A 17,756-nucleotide genomic window follows, 5' to 3' on the forward strand; every position below is an offset into this window, starting at 1 on the left:
TTTCCTGCTGGAGGACAGAGAAGCAGGACGCGGCTCTAACGTCCTCCTCAGAGAAAGGATTTCGGGCGGGTGAAAATCCTTCCAAGGCTGTCGCGCTCAGTGTCTACCACCCAGGCTAGGGGAGGGACGATGTCTCCCCGACCTAGGGATTTATGCAGCAAACTGCTCTCTCATGCTTCTCTATTAAACACTGCAGCCACACGCTCTTTCAGCCTCAGCTGAGGCCACTGCAGCGTCCCCTCCCCTCCCGCTCCGCCCGCTAGCTCAGACTCCAGAGCCCCACTGCAGCTTCGCAACCATCCTCCCTTTCCCTCTCTACTTCCTGGTTGCCATGGAGACACACGTCATTTAAGTGCCGTGCGTCGCCTTGGAAACAGAGGAGCATCCGCGGCTCGGCTGGGAGACCCGCCCGTGTCACTTCCAACCACACTCGCGGGCGCTGCCCGTTAATGGCCGAGGGGAGTCCCGAGCTCGACCCTCTGCTGGCCTCTGCCTCGACCTGAGCCCCTGTGCGAGCGCTTCCGTGACCCAGGGAACCCGCAGGCACTTGCCGCTCTTAGCGCCCAGAGGGCGGAGCTGACACGGGTGCAATTCAGGAGGCTAGGTAGGGCAGGGCGCTTTCGCCCAGTGGCGAGCCGGAGAGACGCCGGCCCTGGGACTGTAGCGCGATCCTCGTCCCGCAGGCTCTTCCCGGCCTCCCCGATCCCGCCCGCACCCTCCGCCTGAGACTCACCTCCTCACGTCGGCTCCCTGCCCCTCTCGGGAGCATCCTCTTCCCAGCCCCTCCGGGCACCTCTCCCCCTCCCCGTACCTTCCCCCCACCTCGAGGCCGGGCTGGACCGGACCCGGAGCCGCCACCGCCCGCTTCTGCCATTCAATGGAGGACGGTCTGCTAGAGATCATGACCAAGGACGGCGGCGACATGCCGGCACCTCTGGAGGTGTCCACAGTGCCGGCCGTGGGGGACGTGATCTCCGGGGAGTACAACGGCGGCATGAAGGAGCTGATGGAGCACCTGAAGGCCCAGCTGCAGGCCCTGTTTGAGGACGTGAGGGCCATGCGGGGGGCCCTGGACGAGCAGGCCTCGCACATCCAGGTGCTCTCGGACGACGTGTGCGCCAACCAGCGAGCCATCGTCTCCATGTGCCGGATTATGACCACCGCGCCCCGCCAGGGTGGCCTGGGCGTGGTCGGTGGCAAGGGGAGCTTCCCGGGCGCCCCTCAAGAGCCGGAGACCCCTTCGCTTGGGATCGGGGACAGCGGTTTGCTGGGTCGCGATCCTGAGGACGAGGAGGACGACGATTCAGAAGAGAAGGAGATGCCCAGCTCCGCCACACCCACTAGTCACTGTGAGCGCCCCGAGAGCCCCTGTGCTGGCCTCCTTGGGGGGGACGGGCCACTTGTGGAGCCCCTCGACCTGCCCGACATTACCCTGCTGCAGCTGGAGGGAGAGGCCTCTCTGTGAGGGGACTCCGAGGGGGCGCTACTTTCCCGGGCTGGCTTTGGGTTTCCGAGCGCATGACGCGAGAGGACTGAACCGCGCGGTGCAGCAGGCTTCACTCTGACCGCTACTCTTGCGGGTCAGGCGGAAGAGACTCCCTCGAGGAAGCATTTATAGGGTGAAGGACTCTGGGAGCATCAAGAATTCTTTCTGCCTGACCAAGCGAGACGTAGCAAACTGCGGAAAGGTGAGGTTGCGGGAGAGGAAGCGCCCATCTCTGGACTCCCATCCAACCCCCTACCCTGCCCTTTCCCCCTCTCCAGCCAACAGGAGAACCCCTGAATTGTGTAAATAAAATTCTGCTTTTTCTATTCTGAAAAAGGACTTATCTAGGACTCTGGCAAATAATCTCTACCGATTTACCTAGAAATTAAGGAGTTGGGGGTATTCTGTTCTGGCAACAGAAAATTTACCCTTCTGATGAAATCCAAGCTATTCAGCGTTCTGCAGAAGCCTCTCCCCCTCACAGATCTCTGCGGCTGCTGATTGGTAAAAGAAGCTTGAGGAGGGAACTGCAGCCCTAGGAGTCTGGGTGAATGGGGTTCCAAGGGCCTCTGGGCTGGGAGGAGCTGGCTATCAATGTGCATGAAGACATAATAGCTCAACCTCTAGGATTTTGCATGCAGAGTGGATCCTGCCTTGTCACTGACTTCATCTGGGATTGTTTTATCCACTCACTGAGGCTTAGAGAACAAAGAGCCCAGTTCACAGGCAGAGACTTGGGGATGCTCAGCAACAGCCCAGATTTAGGGGACATTGAGGGTCTCTTGGGGGCCGCAGCCAAAAACTGTCTCTTTCCTGGCTATACCTGCTTAACTTCAGTTTTCTTTTCCCGTCAACACTTCCCTGCCCGCTGCCTTTTGGTGCTGCTTCCATAATGTCTTGTGTGCGTTATGTGTGTCGACCTGTGTAGTAGTGTGTGAGCCCTGAGGGGCAGGGCTTGTGGCTCTGGTGTTAGGTTCCAGGGGCTTCAGACCCTTCTGTGAGGCCCAGGCTCTCACGGCGCTTTCCCCTCTCCTCTCCTCTTTCACCCCCACAACCGGGGCATGGAGCATATGGCTGCCCTGAGGTTCCTCACTGACGTGCTTCCTTCCCACCTCCTCAAGTGGTGACTTTGTGTGCCCTTCCTCCTCCTCCGTGTATCCCTTCTCAGTGCTTTCCTTGGTGTTAACCTTAATAAAGAGGCGTCATCTCCCCTCCTTGCTGACTGGTACTAGGGCGATGTCAGGGTGGGGCTTCTGGACCCACTGCATGGACACAGGCTTAGCAGGAACTACAGGGACCATGCCTTTCCTCCTCTCTTCTTGCCTCTGGTTCCAAGGAGTTGACCGTCCTTGCCCTGATTGGGACATGCGTTGCCAACTCTACCTGCTGTCATTTCCAACCTGGACCTTCACCTCAAGCTGGAGAGGGTACGTGTTGAGACTCCCAAACTAACAAGGGTTTTTAGTAGCTAGAACTCCAGATGTGCAGGAGACTTCTTTTCAGTGAAGCACCTGGCTCCTGGGAGATGATTTCCAAATCTGAGTCCTGGAATGGCAGGCATGACACTTGTTCCATGGGAGGCTTAGGGAAGGGGTATTGTTCAGGAGGGATTGCCCGGAATCTCTGGCAGTAGAGTGACATATCACAAAGGAAACCACAAAAACTGCCTCAGGCGTCTTGTGGAGAATGCCGGTAAGGTGTTCCACTAGATTGACATCAGCTCTGGTCTGCTCCCTTGGGCACTGGAGATTTTCCAAGCTGCTCCAAACAAAATTTGGGAGAAGAATGAGCTGGGGTTCTGTGTGTGCACTTGCACTTGCATATCTGCGTATGTATGTATGTGTGTTATGTATGTGTGTGTGTGTTATGTATGTGTGTGTGTTCTTGCTGTGTGGTTGTTGCAGAGAGATGGAAAGGGCACTGGCATTGAATCTCAGTTCCAACAGTAAATGAGTGCTTGAGACTTGCTTCCTTGCTTGAGGCTTAGTTTCTGCCTGTGTAAAATGGGGACAAAGATTGTTGAGGAGAAAAATATCTAAGATCCCTGGGAAGCCTTGTGCAAATGTTAGTTTTTTCTTATAGTTCTCTTGGGATAGGCGGTGGTGGTGGTGACTGGCTCCTCTGGGAAAATACAATTACTTAGGGAAGGTTCTAGAAGCTCTTGTTTAATATAAGTCTTCCCTATCTAAAACTCTTATTCAAGATAGTCAAGGGGATGATGAGATTCCCAAGCTGACATGGACTTTCTTCATAAATGTCATGTAGTTATGGGTGAAAAAGGACTTAAAGTCAGCTCTGTACATATAGGATGACCAGAGGAAGCCTTGAGTTGTGCAGTGGTTGGGGAATATGTGCCAGGGCCCTAGAGAGGGCAGCTAAAGTATATTAGTGGGGAAGTGTCCCTGAGGGCTGGAAGATAGTTTCCTGTTACAGTTCCAGCATTCTGCACCAATAACAACAATGATAGCTATCATTTATTGAGCACTTACTGTGTGCCAGACACTGTGCCCAATTTTATCTCCCAACAACCCTATGAAGCAGGCACTATTATTATTTTCACTTAACAGTTCCAAAAACAGACTCCAAGACTTGGTCAAGGTCATACAGCTAGTACTTGGCAGAACCAGGACTTAATCCAGATCTTCTGACTTAAAGAACCCTAGATGGGAACCACTCCGCTAATTGCTCTATTATTTCATCTTCAGAGAAGGAAATCCCTTACTTCCCCAATCAAGAGTCTAAGAGTCCTGAACAGGAAGAAATGTTAGTTTTACTCACTTTTCATCTTCTCAGTTGGAACAAGTAATTGCAGATCAGGTTTTGGTTAGTGAGCCTTCTCAGAGTCTAGTGGGTGATAATTTAATAATGGCACAGAGAAGATGGTCTTCTGGACTTGCTTCTTGAGAGGAAGAAGCTGATGTCCCCAGATATTCCCTGACACAGATCCATTCTTGTGCCTCTTTCCTGTTCCCTGTAGCTCAGATTCTGCAGAGTGACATGAATCTCAAGGCAGCTTAGCTCTATAGCACCTGTAGAAATGTCTGGTTGAGGCTTTTAACCCTTGATGCCAATTCAGTTCCTCTTCCTATGCCTACCATCCTAAATGGTCATCAGTCCTTTAGCCCAGGGCTCCTAGAAGTTCTCTAGCTCTTCCTTACAAGTCCAGATAGATAAAAATCTCCCCAGATAAAGCAATTTTTCAGCTTTCTTTAGTGACCTGCATCAGCATTTCAGAGGGATACAGCACAGTTTTCTCTCCCACCTCCTCCTTTCTCCAGATTCCCCACTCTCCTCTGGCATTTCTCCTTTGTAATGCTTCTGATGAGTGAGTTTCAGGTGAGATTTCTAACCTGGGACTCATGGATGGGGTCACTATGAATTTCAGGGGGCCATAGCCCCTGGAAATTGAATGCAAAATCGTGTATGTATATTCTCTAGAGAGAAGATCTATTGTTTTAACTTAATTCTAAAAGGTAAGAATTAAGTAAAAAGGTAAGAATCACTGAGCTAAAAGATAATGAGACTTTTAAATTCAAAAAATAACAAAGAAGAAATTACCCTGCCTGAACTGATAAACCTTTGCCTCCTGGGGCCTCCAGAGTATTTCCTACACTGAATTGAAATCTTTGCATAAACCTGATTACTTACCACTTATTCAACAAATTCAAATTATACTGATACCCATTAGAATGCACTAAGGATCTTGTCTACCATTATTTCCAAGTCTTCCAGTACTTGGGAGTTTGTCAGAGCACTGCTGATGTGTGGCAGTGAGGTGATGGTTCCCACCCCCTCCCCCCATAGCTTTGTGCTGCGCTTTATGTCTGAGCCCAGAGCAATGCTGCATGTAAGTCATCACAACTCTTTCTGTTTCTGGCACTCCTATCTCTCACTGGGAAATCTCTCAGGGTTAGCTCTAAATCTCAAAATGAAAACATACAACTTCATAGAAATAAGCTACAACTTCAGCGTGGACAAATAAAATCTGTTCTAGAGAAATAGTTATTTCTCTAAGAGATGCAAACTGGCCTACAACATAAATATGCAGTTTTATGTGGCTTCAGTATCACCAGAGTATGGTCTTTGCTTGATATGTATAATGAAATGGCTCACCTAGAAGTATTCCCAGAACTAAGGGACAGTTCTTCCCCAGATATATTTGAGTCTAATACTCCTTGCAAGACAGAAAACTGCTTGCATCTTTGAAAAGGCAGGTTTTCCTAAGCATCTTTCTCCATTTATATGCCTAGGAATAGAAATTCAGCCAAGATTCTCAGCTACAATAAGAAATGATATATAGAAGTACAAAAGGAATATTTTTAAAAGTTGAGGGATAGTTGATGTACAATACAAAAAGAATATTCTTGAATCTTTAATCCCAGCTACCATTCCCTCCACCCCCTCCCCAACCCCACACCTCTAGATTGTCCCCAGAAGGGGAATTCCCTCAAAGAAACACAGCCTTTCTGCTTGGAAGCACTGTGCATATAGAAGGATGTCTGCTCTGTAAGTAATGCTGTAATGGTGCCACCTGGTGAGTAATAGGGACATTGCAAGGGGACCCTCAAAGTAAATTTGTGGTTTTCAATTCAGCAAGCACCACCAAATGCTTACTAAAGGCCTGGCTCTGCCAAATAGTGGGTGGCGAGGACAGAAGGGGAACCGAATAAATAGAATGTATTTGAAGGATATAAAAAGTAACTGCAATGAACTCCTAAATGGTCTCGCCTGGCCTCTCAAACACCTATAATCCTGAAGATTGATTTTCCTAAACCACAGCTCTGAACATTCATTCTCCTCAGAAATCTGCATCATGTCCCATTACTTCTTGAATTAAGCATAAAATACAGTGGCAGTAGCCAAGCTCCCGCCAGGCCCTGGCATACTTTTAAACCCATACATTTCATTTCCCAAGTACATTTTTTTAGCCATCATACCATCAGTTGGAAGCCTATATCATCCAGTCAGCTAGAAATGATTCCCAAGTGTATCTCAGCTCTTTGAATCTCTGGATGAGTGGACTGGATGTGTCCCCCTGGCCCTTGCTACAATTTCTCTTAGCCATTCTTCCCAAATACAGTCAGATCCAAATTTCTCCTTCAGAAAAGGGACTTCTGCAGCTTTGGTCACCTGCACCAGCTTCTCATGCGGCATCCTGCAAGGCTGCTTTTCCCTCCTGTCTCTTATGATATCCGTAAATGGGAAATCCCCAGAAACAGTATGCAAAAAACCTTTTGATTATGAAATTTGTGCTTTTATTTCTAGGAATTGGTTTTCATAAAATTCTTAAAGCCAGAAAAGGTTAACAAACCCTTGAATCAAAATATGCTATTCACCATTCTCTAGAAATGCCCATTTTCCTGCAGCTGATTTCTTGCTCTCTATTATTCTTACTCTGTTCCATCTCTGCCAGTTGGAATCTTATCAGTTTTTCGAGGCCCTTCTTAAAGGCTACTTCCTCCATGGAACCTTTCCTAATGTGATCTCTTCCTCCCTTAAATATCTAAATCTTTTTGTTTGTAACTCTTTGGGGGACAATTAGTATATTTCCCCTCATTTCTACTATTCTTTTTTTTTATCTTTTTTTTTTTTTTTTTTCTGTACGCGGGCCTCTCACTGCTGTGGCCTCTCCCGTTGCGGAGCACAGGCTCCGGACGCGCAGGCTCAGCGGCCATGGCTCACGGGCCCAGCCGCTCCGCAGCATGTGGGATCTTCCCGGACCGGGGCATGAACCCATGTCCCCTGCATCGGCAGGCGGACTCTCAACCACTGCGCCACCAGGGAAGCCCTCTACTATTCTTTATGCTTGTTATTCCCCCTTCCAGGTTATGAATATCTTGAGCTGGAACTGCTTTCTCATTTTTATAGTCTCTGAACTATTTATCTTATTTTATTGACTTTAAGGCACTATCAGTTGTGTGGCACATCATTATTTTAGGCACCATTAAGAAAGAAAAAATACTGCCAATTCAACTATCACCATGCTTTCTTATCACATTTTTTAAAATTTCATTCTTATTTAAAGAGCTTATTTAGACTTATTTAGAAAATGAACTTTTTTATATCACTACAATGCACACAAACATAACTGAAAGTCATTATAGTATTATTATAATTTCTTCATACTGAGTCTGACACTTCTGAATCACTTTTGACTCAGAGTTGCTGATGCCTGTATTTTTCATGCATTTATATTCTCTGGGCCATTTTGAGTGTTAGTGAAGCAGCATTTCTTGAAAGAGAGGGTGACTATTATCTCTGGGAATTTCTTCCAGACCACACCACCTATGCTGAAAGTTTAAAAATGGGGACTTTTTTTGATCTTGCCAGTGAGAGGTCAAGAAAGATGTTCAGACAATGACCAGGACTAATATTTCTTCAGAATATTGAAGAAAGCAAATTCAAGCAAATTCTTTTTCTTATCAAATAGTTTATCTAATAGTTTAGACCCCTGGGTCAGGGAAATTTACCTTATTTCTACCTCAAGTACTTAAAAAAATGTATGGTCTCCTTTTAAGAGGGTTAACAGTGAATAAACATTATGTCATTGCTTATAAATAAAGTAACAGATGGAATGACATGTGCAAGCTTGCATAGTCAATGACAGCATTAGGACTAGAATCCTGTTCGTCTGAAATAAAAATCAGGGAGTTTTTGGTTTGTTTTGTTTTTTTCTCATTAAATGGTTCTGCATCTTACTCTGTTATAAGTAATTACAATATACTAAGGGAAGCTTATGGCGGCTTGGATTCTGCTTTGGGAATAAAAAGGGAAATTGAAAATTCCTTTTAGAGTAGGTGAATAATTCTTATAAGGATGATGGAAAAAGATATCCAAGAAGAGAACCATGACTGACTCAATCTACCAGGAAGTATTTACCAACTGCTTACCATGTCTCATGGAAGGTGGTAGGCTCTGGGGAAGACTCCAAGAAGTCATGGTCCCTGTCCTTATGTTGCTCTCAGTCTAATGATGAGGGGATGATATGTTCTTGAACTGGAACACAGTGCTTCTCAAAAGATTGAAGGGAATGTTTTCTGTGAGCAATGTTAACTGAATTAAGAGAACTTCAATTTGAAAATGGGAATGGTGTGTGTGTGTGTGTGTGTGGTGTGTTGGGAGTCAGTGGGAGGGTGGGATGACAAGATAAAATGGAGAGGACAACAGTTAAAAAGAATGCTCACAAAATTTTATACCACAGAGGATATCAGATATGACACCAGAAGAAAAGCAGTAGCTGAAGCGGCATCCCATAATTCTCTAGAAAAAGTAAGTAGAAAAGGGTTGGGGAGAAAAAAAGTAGTTATGGCCTCTACACCAGTGCACAAACTACAGGTAATATAAAATAGAACTTGAGTTTTTACACAATGAGGAAAATAAAATGTCACATATATAAAGAAACTTGGTAGGATGGGACTCATGCCTGGAACATGGCAGTGAAAAAAGGTGGAGTACGTTGTTCCAAAGAAACAGAACTGGGTTCTGATGTGCAACTGGAAAGGAATTGCCAGTCATGTGACACACACCACCTGTTTGTGGGGAATTTGCTTCTGGGATAGAAGCAGCTTCTTTGCTCTGATCTACAGAAAGCCTGCCCTGGCCCTCAGTATTTGTAAAATTCAGAAAGGAAAGGAGGAAGAAAAAGGGCAGGGAGGGAAAGAAGGAAACAAGAAAAGAGACACAAGGAAGTAAGGAGGAGGAATAAAAACAAAAGAAAATGATAGAAGGAAAGTCAGGGTAGTACTTTACATCACGAAGATAGAGTCTTTTATGGGATTTTATAACCTTGAGAGTGGAAACAAGAAAGGAATTATTTAGGTGAGGATAAAGGAGAGGAAAATAAGTAATAGCATCGTAAAAATGTGCTAGAGTCTGCCAAAACAGATAAACTCTATTACAGATCCCAGGACAAGTCATGAAATGGCACAAAGCCAAGTTCCAGAAGTGAGGAGAATGTTGATTTAGTGTAGTCTCATCCTTCATAAGGAAGAGGTTGGCAGAGAAGAGATTGCAACTCTGGATCTAATTTTGACCAACGAAGATGAAATTGACTAGTGGAATGGGAGTGAAGAAAATCTTGAAAGACAGTAACTATGGTGATTTGGTTCTCCCTGACAGCCAAGGAGAGAAAGTGAGATGTGTGTCCAGGATTATGGGAAAATTGACTTCAAATAGATAAAAGATATGATTTTCATAGCCTGAGATTCTATGGAGGAAAAGGCTCAAGGAAGATGTGATTCTGTTAAGAATGAAACTCAGTCAGTGCAAATACTTTGGAGTCCAATGAAGAGGAGTACATGCAATGACTACAGGGACCTCTCGAGTGAACTCAGATTTAGAGACGCCAGGCTGAGAGTAGGCATAACTAAGAGAGTAGTCCACATATTTCAACACTTTCAAAAGCATAAACCATATGGCAAAAACTGAGGAATTCGATTACAAAACAATTAAAGATTTATGTTCTATAAACAGCACCATGGACAAAGTTAATAGGCAGATGGCAGAATGAAGAAAATATTTGTCTAAAACTGACAAGGATGTAATATAATCCTAAAATATACGTGGAACTCCTGCAAATGAGCAGGAAAAGGACAGCAACCCAATAGAAAAAAAGGGTACAAATAATATCAATGGGCAATGTACAGAAGAGAAAAAACTAATATGGATATGGAAATTTGATCAAAACCATTGTTAATCAAATGCAAATTAAACCAACGATGAGATCAGTTTATATCTATAAAAACAGCAAAAATTAGAAATCTAGACAATTACTAATGTTGTCAGGAATGTGGAAATGTAGAAACTTGTGTTGCTGCAAGACTAGTTTCACCACTTCTGGAAAGCAAACTGGCAAAACTTGGTTATATTAAATAGATTCATACCCTATAGCCCAGCAATTCCTCCCCTAAGAAATATAAAACAAATTCTTTACAAGTCCAGCAGGGGACTAATAGGAGGATGTTCTTTGCAGGGTTACCTGTAGTGGTATGGAGTTGGGGGCAATGTGGGTGTTCATCAGTGGAGGAGTGGATAGATGCAACATCGTGAGTGAAGAGTGCACACAGTGGAATAGCAGGCAACAAAGTGAAGCAACAAATTAAATATTAGCATCTGGCAATGTGTATGGAGATGAAAAACAGTGCTCAGTGAAAAAAGTAAGACACGGAATGACACATGTAACAGTAGCTTTGGAGTACATTTAAAAATAAATGCCTACAAAATGATAACTATTTTCTGAAGACACATTTAAACAGATATATACACACTAGAAAACTGCCTATTTTGGAGGGTGGAGGGAGTGAAGATACAGGGTATAAAGATAGAATAAAGCAATAAATAAAGACATAAAATAAGAGAGCCTTTCCTTGCAGGGACCAATGATGGTGTCTCGTGAACTGAGGATTATAATTAATTCCATCCATTGAGGAACAAAAACTTCAAAACAAAACATAGCAAAACACAAACACAAATATATCAGCACTTGGACCATGAACAGAATGGCAACTGGAAGAGGAAAAGCAGGAATGAAGAAAATCTTGCAAAAATACTGACAGCAAAATGGGCTTGTCACTCCAAATAAGAAGTACAAAGAACAGAGAAGTCTGATGCTCAGAACACATGGGTGCCATTTACAGTTGGAAGGGAGAAAGTAACATTTTTGGAGGCACTGATTTAGATGTTTGAAATACTTTATCTCATTTAGTCCTTTTAACCACATTGTGGTAGATACTGCCTCAGCTAAGACTTTTTTGGTTGCAAGAAACAGAAACCCATCTGTATTAGATTTGAGGGGGAACAAAAAAGGAGCTTATTATAAGGATGCAAGGTTATCTCATAAAACCGAAGAGCAAGAATGCAGGTGGGCCTCCAAGGCTGACTAAAACCAGGGCAGTCATTATCTTGGGCTCCTTCTTTAGAGACATGGTGTTTTATCTCTGCTTCCCTCTCCTCTGACTTCAACCTATTCTCCCTGCTAACTTTCTTTGTTCCTTCAGGTACATGGCAGAAGACAATTGCTCCACAGGTTGGGTGTCTGCCTGTTCCAGCCCTGAACTGATTATACCCACTGCATACCAATTCCAAACTCCTGTGGAAGAGGACTTAATCCATCTAGCTTTGCTGCACTGATTGTGTTGATGGTGGAGGGTGGTGTCCCATGGCACTTACTAACTTGATTGCCAGGTTCACCCTTATGGGAGGAGAAGAGGGTTCTTAGGGAATGGGCTGTGTGCATAGCAGATACTCTCTAAAATCTCTACCGCAACTGATAGGACTGTGCAGTATCTGCCAAATGAATGAATGACAGGAGACTCAGGTTTCTCCAACTTCAAAGCACATGCTCTTTCTAATACATCATGTAGCCTTCAAATGTTTGCATGTGAGATAACTGTTTCCATTACCTCAGTAAAAGAGAATGGTCTTGTATAAGGGCATACCCAGGAAACAGATGGCACATTCAAATCACAATAATTTGAGGAAGTTTAATAAAGATTTATTTGAAAAGGTGTAGGCATGGTGTAGGGAAATCACAAGGGCAGTGGGCAGTTCCCAGAATCTAGTATTAGAGGGGCTGAGCCTGAAGAGGTAATGGGAGATGGTGGTTCAAACTTAGAAACAGAGAGCTACGTAGAGGGGGTCACATGGCAGGAGTGAGATCTTAGCAAGGGGACTCAAGTGAGTCCACAACCCTCACAGGGAAACAGAGGATTAAATACCCAACCTCACACTCCTACTTCCCTCTGATATTCTGCCTATGCTACTCACTGGCTGAACCCAATAGAAAGCCAGGGAAGTAAGGGAATCTGTTGATGTGGTCCATACAGGTTAGCCTCAAAGCCCAGAGCTGGGTGAAGAAGATAAGGAATTAAACAGAAGAAAGAAACAGCCATCTAGGTCGTTAGACTGGAAAATAAAAATAAACACGTGTAATCAGATTTGAAACCCCAAAATGAGATTTTTAAGGGTGTTCCTAGAGGCTCTAGATATGTTTAATTTTCATGTCCTGGGTAAGCCATATATATTAAACTGATTACTTCAGCTGAAGTCACTAATTATGGTGCCTCAGGGGCTTCCTTGGAGGTCCAGGAGTCTGGACACTCCCTCTCCACTCCTATCAGAACAGCTTTGCTTTTATTTGGTTAATACAACAGGACTCTGCTTAAGATTTCATTGAGGAAACAGCGCTATAGCACCACCTATAGTCAGGCAATGTGCTAAGGACTCGAACCACAGACTAGTGGGGAAGACAGAAAAGTAACAGTACAGTGTTAGGAAAACGCACAGGTGATGAAGGGTTAAAGAAAGTCCAGTGAACCCAGAAGGGGCGAGGGATCAAGGAAGGCTTCCTGGAGTCGGTAACTGGAAAGGGAGGCAAGGAAGCTCAAAGGACACTGCCGTTGTCTAAAGAGGGAAGAGGAGCCCAACATTATGCAATTCGCTGAAAGGGGGGCTATCACCTGGAAAGAACTAGGATACAGATCCGCGGACAAGGCTCGGAGCTAGGGTGACTGCACGTGACGGGCAAAGATCTTCGCTCAGTCCTGCCTCCAGCCCTGCTCCGCCCCCATCCCATCCCATCCCACCCCACCGTCCGCCAAAGGGGCGAGGCATTTCAACTGCACTCGGCTGGGAGGACATCCCAAGCCTGAGGCCCGCATCACCAGCTGGGGCGGATGTCTGCAGAGTCTCCCAGAATAGCTGGTGTCTCCCAGACTGGTCTGGTTAGGGCTCTCCTGCCCGGGAGGGGTAGCCAAGGACAAGGCGCTCATTGGTTGCCATAGAGGCGATCCGAGAGGCTGGGGAAGGCTGATTGGCCGCAGGTTCTTGGCGCGGACCACGCCCACCTCCTCTGCCAGCTGCAATCAGGTCAGGGCCCCGAGGCCTCTTGGGTAGTTTAGTGGTGGGCGCCAAACCGGGCTGGTTAACATGGCGCCGGATTTAGATGGGAGGAGCGCAGGGCAGGAGCGCAGGGCAGGACCACAGCTGGGGTCGGGCTGAGTCGGAACTCCCGGTAGAATTCCTGGGTTTTCTTCCCACATTTTCGGCCCTTCGGCCGGGCTGTGGTAACCCTAGAGCCTGGTCGCGCGATCTTGTGACCAGTGACTTTGCATCGGGAAATGACGCGCATTTCAGGATGGCTTCTGCATTTACAGGAGTTTTCGCTGTCCCTGTGGGCTCTTCTTGTGCCCTCAGGGACCAAGGCAGAGGCTGCAAGGGATACAGGACCAGGGCGGTGTATCTCTAGCGCTACAGCCCCACCATGCGTCGGTTCCCGTCTGGCGCCCGTGGCTCCTGGGAGCTGGACCTTGAACCGGAAAGTGCGTGGCCTTGAGAAGACAGTTATAGGTCACTCAGCCTGGTTTTTCAGCATTCATGGCCATACTTGCCCTTCTCCATCCACGTTGAACGCCACATTTTTATGACGAATCACGCAGTTCCTCTTGCCTGGAATTACTAGTCCCTGCCAACGCTGCACCCTGCCGCATTTTCTACCTTTTAATTCACTACTTATTCTTTAAGGCTTAGATCTAATATCACCTCAGTATAAAGCCTGTCCATTCTTCAGGATAGTTATTCTATTACCTCTTAAGGAGTGCAGGCTCAGGAAGTGGTGCCCAGTTAGTATTGCAGCTATGCCATTGAAATGCGCTGTGATTTTGAGCAAATTAACCTCCTTGAGCCTCAGTTTTGCTTCTCAAAATGGAGGCAGTAGTATTACTTCAAGGGTTTTGTGAGGTTTAGATGTAATGTTGTTAGAACCTAAGTGCTTAATAGTTGTGAACGCTGTTATTATCTGTCATCCCAATGTACTTTGTACATTGTACTCTTATTATCTGTCATCCCAGTGTACTTTGTATAGGCTTGTTATAAGTTTGCCCATTGTATTACCATTATTTGTTTTTATCTGCCCTGTTAGAGCTTAAAATCTGGAACTGTGTTTTGTTCATAGCATCAGCGTAAACAGCGTGCTGGGAAAATGTTATATTATTTCTCAGAAAACTTTGTAAAAAGCACCCTTTCCTCTCTTTTTGCTTTTTTCCTTTCTTCTTTTTTTCTTTCCTTCACTTTTTCTTTTTACTCTTAAAGGCTCCTTGAGACAGGAATTTTCAAACTTGGAGAAGGAGCTGAGATCCTGAGGCAAGAATAAGCACTTCTTTGTTCTCCATGGTGACCAGAAAAGCCTTAACATTTCCCTTTCCCTTGACTACACTTAGGGCAAGTTTCTTCTTGACTGTTGTCTCCTGATCTCTTTTTTCTCAGCGCATTTACTTTAGAAACTTGCAATTACAAATTCTTTCTCTGCCCCTTTGAAATGTATAGAAATCTCCCTAAAAGCCCCTTGCCAGTTTTAAGACCCAGGGAATGTCTTTCTCAAGAGCCATCCCTTTGAAGTGTAATCCTCAAGGAAGATAGCACCCGTTTCCTAGTCTCTGTGGGAGGGTAGGAGCCCAACTTTACTGGGTGTCTTGCTCCAAATTGTAAACTACAGCATGTAGACTTACTTTTCCTTTGGGTAAGAGCAATTACCACCCACAGGTGGCCTAAGATCTCCCTACTGCAGCTCTTAAAAACTCTCCGGCCACTTGTTTCAGCAGAGTTGAATTCAGTCTCCTACCTCTTGCAGTAGCCTTAAATAAAGTCTTTCTTGCCTGCTTAACTTTGCCTTGGTGTAGTCTTTCTTTGATAATGTAAATGTTTAGGTTCTGTGCTTATTGTTTCTTCTTGATTACAGTGTTGACTCATTTCTTACTCCTTGCTGTCTGAGAAGTGCTTCTCACATGTCCTCTATTATCTAGAGATTCACCAATTTGGACTGAAAAGAGTAGAGCTTTGTGGAGTGAAGCTACTGCTTCAATTCACTGCAGGGAGGTTAGTATGTGATGTGCAGGATGTGGAAAGGGTAGTACATCTATTTGAGGGCATCCCAAGTGAGGTGTGTTCATCTTATGGAAGTAGCACCAGAAAACAAAGCACAGGCCTATGCCCTTTCCTTTCCTATCTATTATGAAAGGAGCATGAGAAAGATGGAATTTTCAAAAAAAGAGAACAGCTGAGAAGATAATGCCCTCTCAAGGGACACTGGCTTTTGTTAAGAAGAGAAGCTAAGCCAGAGAGGAAGGGTTGCAAATAGAAAGCCTTCTGCAGTGGTGGAGGTAGTGTGGAGAGGTGTTCCTTAAAGTACAGGGAATTAAGTGGACCCATTTACGATGAGGAGGTAAAGTGCAATAGGACTGAATTGGAATGAAATGAAAGATGGTTGAGAAAAACAGGCAGTAGGAAGAGGGGAGTTAACTAGGAGTATGGGTAACAGGGAAGGAAACTGGTAGTCTGAGAAGCTTGGTAGAAGTACTTATTACTTGAATCTGAAGGGAAATATCAAATAGTTATGTATTTAAGGAAACTAGAGGACTTAGGAAGAAGGGGTTTGACACCTGGCCTCTCCCCCTTGCCCTTCCCCAACACACACAAGCATAAACACACATTGAATGCAGTGTTGATTATTTAATGCCACCACAAATTCTCCCTCGTGGCCTAGTGGAGGCAAACAAGATGAAGCTCAGTCTGCTGATCCTTAGTTTTTCTTTTTCTTTTCTCTGACTTTTCTTAATGTCAACACTGCTCCCTAATTCCATTTTTCTTACTTCTTCCTCTACTGTTTCTCATACAGGAGCAGGGTGGATGAGGGCAGATTCAGGAAGTGAGAGTGGAGTGTGAGAAAGAAAAACAGATTAAAATTATAAGTTGAAAGAGAAAAAAGTTTACTCCTAAATGTATATGCAGAACTCAGGCTAGGAAGAGCATGTATAGAAAGAAAATGAAATGGACTTAAGTGTGCTTATAGATCCTGTTGTGATAACTTAGAAGAAAATCACTCAGGAAAGTCTCAAATTCTCCTGAGGAAGGTCCAAGAGAAAACAGTGCTTAAAGTTACATCAGACAGATGAGCATTAGACATCAATAGGATCTTCCAGGTCTGATGCTATTGCAAAGGAAGCTATGAATGCTCTTTCCTGGAGCCTTTCAGCACTGGAGAGTTACCCAACGGTCAGGGTTGGAGAAGGGATCTTCCCCTCCAGGAGTCTTCCCACTAGACAGACTCTGCCTGGTAAAAGCTGCTCCTCCCAAGTGCCCTCACCACAGCCCCTTTCATTTCTTTATTTCAAAAACTGTAGATGATGGGGTTGCACATGGGGGTGATGATGGTGTAGAGGAGAGAGAAAGGCTTGTCTTTGTCAGGACCATGTTTGCTGCGTGGTTCATGTAAGAGAACATGGCTGAGGTGTAGAAAAAGATGACCACAGTCAGATGGGAGGCACAAGTAGAGAAGGTCTTCCCCAGACCAGAGGAGGAGGCTTTGCCCAGGATGGAGGCCAGGATGTGGGCATAAGAGATGACAATGAGCACCATGGGGCTGAGCAGCACCACAACGGCATCAGCAAAGATGACTCTCAGACTAAATTGGGGGTCTCCATAGAGAGAGCAATCACTATGGGGGCCTCGCAGAAGAAGTTTTCTATGTGGTTGTCTCTGCAGAAGGGATTCTGGAATGACATATACTCAAGAAAGATGCCATTGATCAGCCCAAAGAACCAGGCAGTACTCACCAGCCTCACACAGACCTGCTGGTTCATGATCTGGGCATAGCTAAATGGGTGGCAGATAGCAACATAACAGGCATAGACCATGAAAACCAAGAGGATGCACTCAACCACACCCACACCAAAAACCAGATACATGTGGGTCAAGCACGAGGCAAAGGAGACCACATAGTTCTTGACCACCAGGTGGATCAGCATCAGCATTCCACCAGGTGGAATGGTGGTAGGAACGAAGTAGATATTCAGGAAGGATAGGTGGCCAAGGAACAGCGTGGGGCTATTGAGCCTGGGATCTGTCCAGGTGATGAAGATGATGAGGCCATTCATGGGCATGGCAAGGCTGTCGAGGGCTAGGAAGAGGACAAAGAGCAATGCCCGTGTGGAAGGGGAGCTCTGCTCAAAGCCCACGAGGATAAACTCTATCACTGTGCTCCTATTCCCTATATCCACAATCTGAGGCCTGCTTGAAGAGGGAGGACAGCAAAAGCACAGACAGGATAGCTGTGTACGGGTTTTATCCACTTGTATAAAAATAGATTAAGGGCAAAAGGGTGAAAGAGATGGGAATTTCAGTAAACTCCATGTGAGTCGGCAGTGTCATGGGCACTGAAAATACCAGTTCTACTGTAGGCAGGAATAATGGAAACATATTATGAACCAAGAGAGATTCT

At 45.4% G+C, this 17,756-nt stretch overlaps 2 protein-coding genes across 2 annotated transcripts; one reads left to right on the forward strand and one right to left on the reverse strand.

The window, feature by feature from the left end:
- Nucleotides 1-877: 877 nt before the first annotated feature.
- Nucleotides 878-1,465, forward strand: CCDC184 (coiled-coil domain containing 184; the record flags this gene model as incomplete). The annotated part of the gene is made up of 1 exon (XM_079714375.1): nucleotides 878-1,465. The coding sequence occupies one exon, from the start codon at nucleotides 878-880 to the stop codon at nucleotides 1,463-1,465; it is 588 nt and encodes a 195-aa protein (XP_079570501.1).
- Nucleotides 1,466-16,574: 15,109 nt separating this feature from the next.
- On the reverse strand, nucleotides 16,575-17,511 carry OR10AD1 (olfactory receptor family 10 subfamily AD member 1; the record flags this gene model as incomplete). Its single annotated transcript, XM_079714887.1, is given in 4 exon segments — nucleotides 16,575-16,646; nucleotides 16,650-16,744; nucleotides 16,747-16,959; nucleotides 16,962-17,511. Coding segments are annotated over 4 exon segments (837 nt in total). The 5' UTR covers nucleotides 17,419-17,511.
- Nucleotides 17,512-17,756: the final 245 nt, after the last annotated feature.

This window comes from Hyperoodon ampullatus (assembly GCF_949752795.1).
Source record: "Hyperoodon ampullatus genome assembly, chromosome: 11".
NCBI classification, from domain to species: domain Eukaryota; kingdom Metazoa; phylum Chordata; class Mammalia; order Artiodactyla; family Ziphiidae; genus Hyperoodon; species Hyperoodon ampullatus.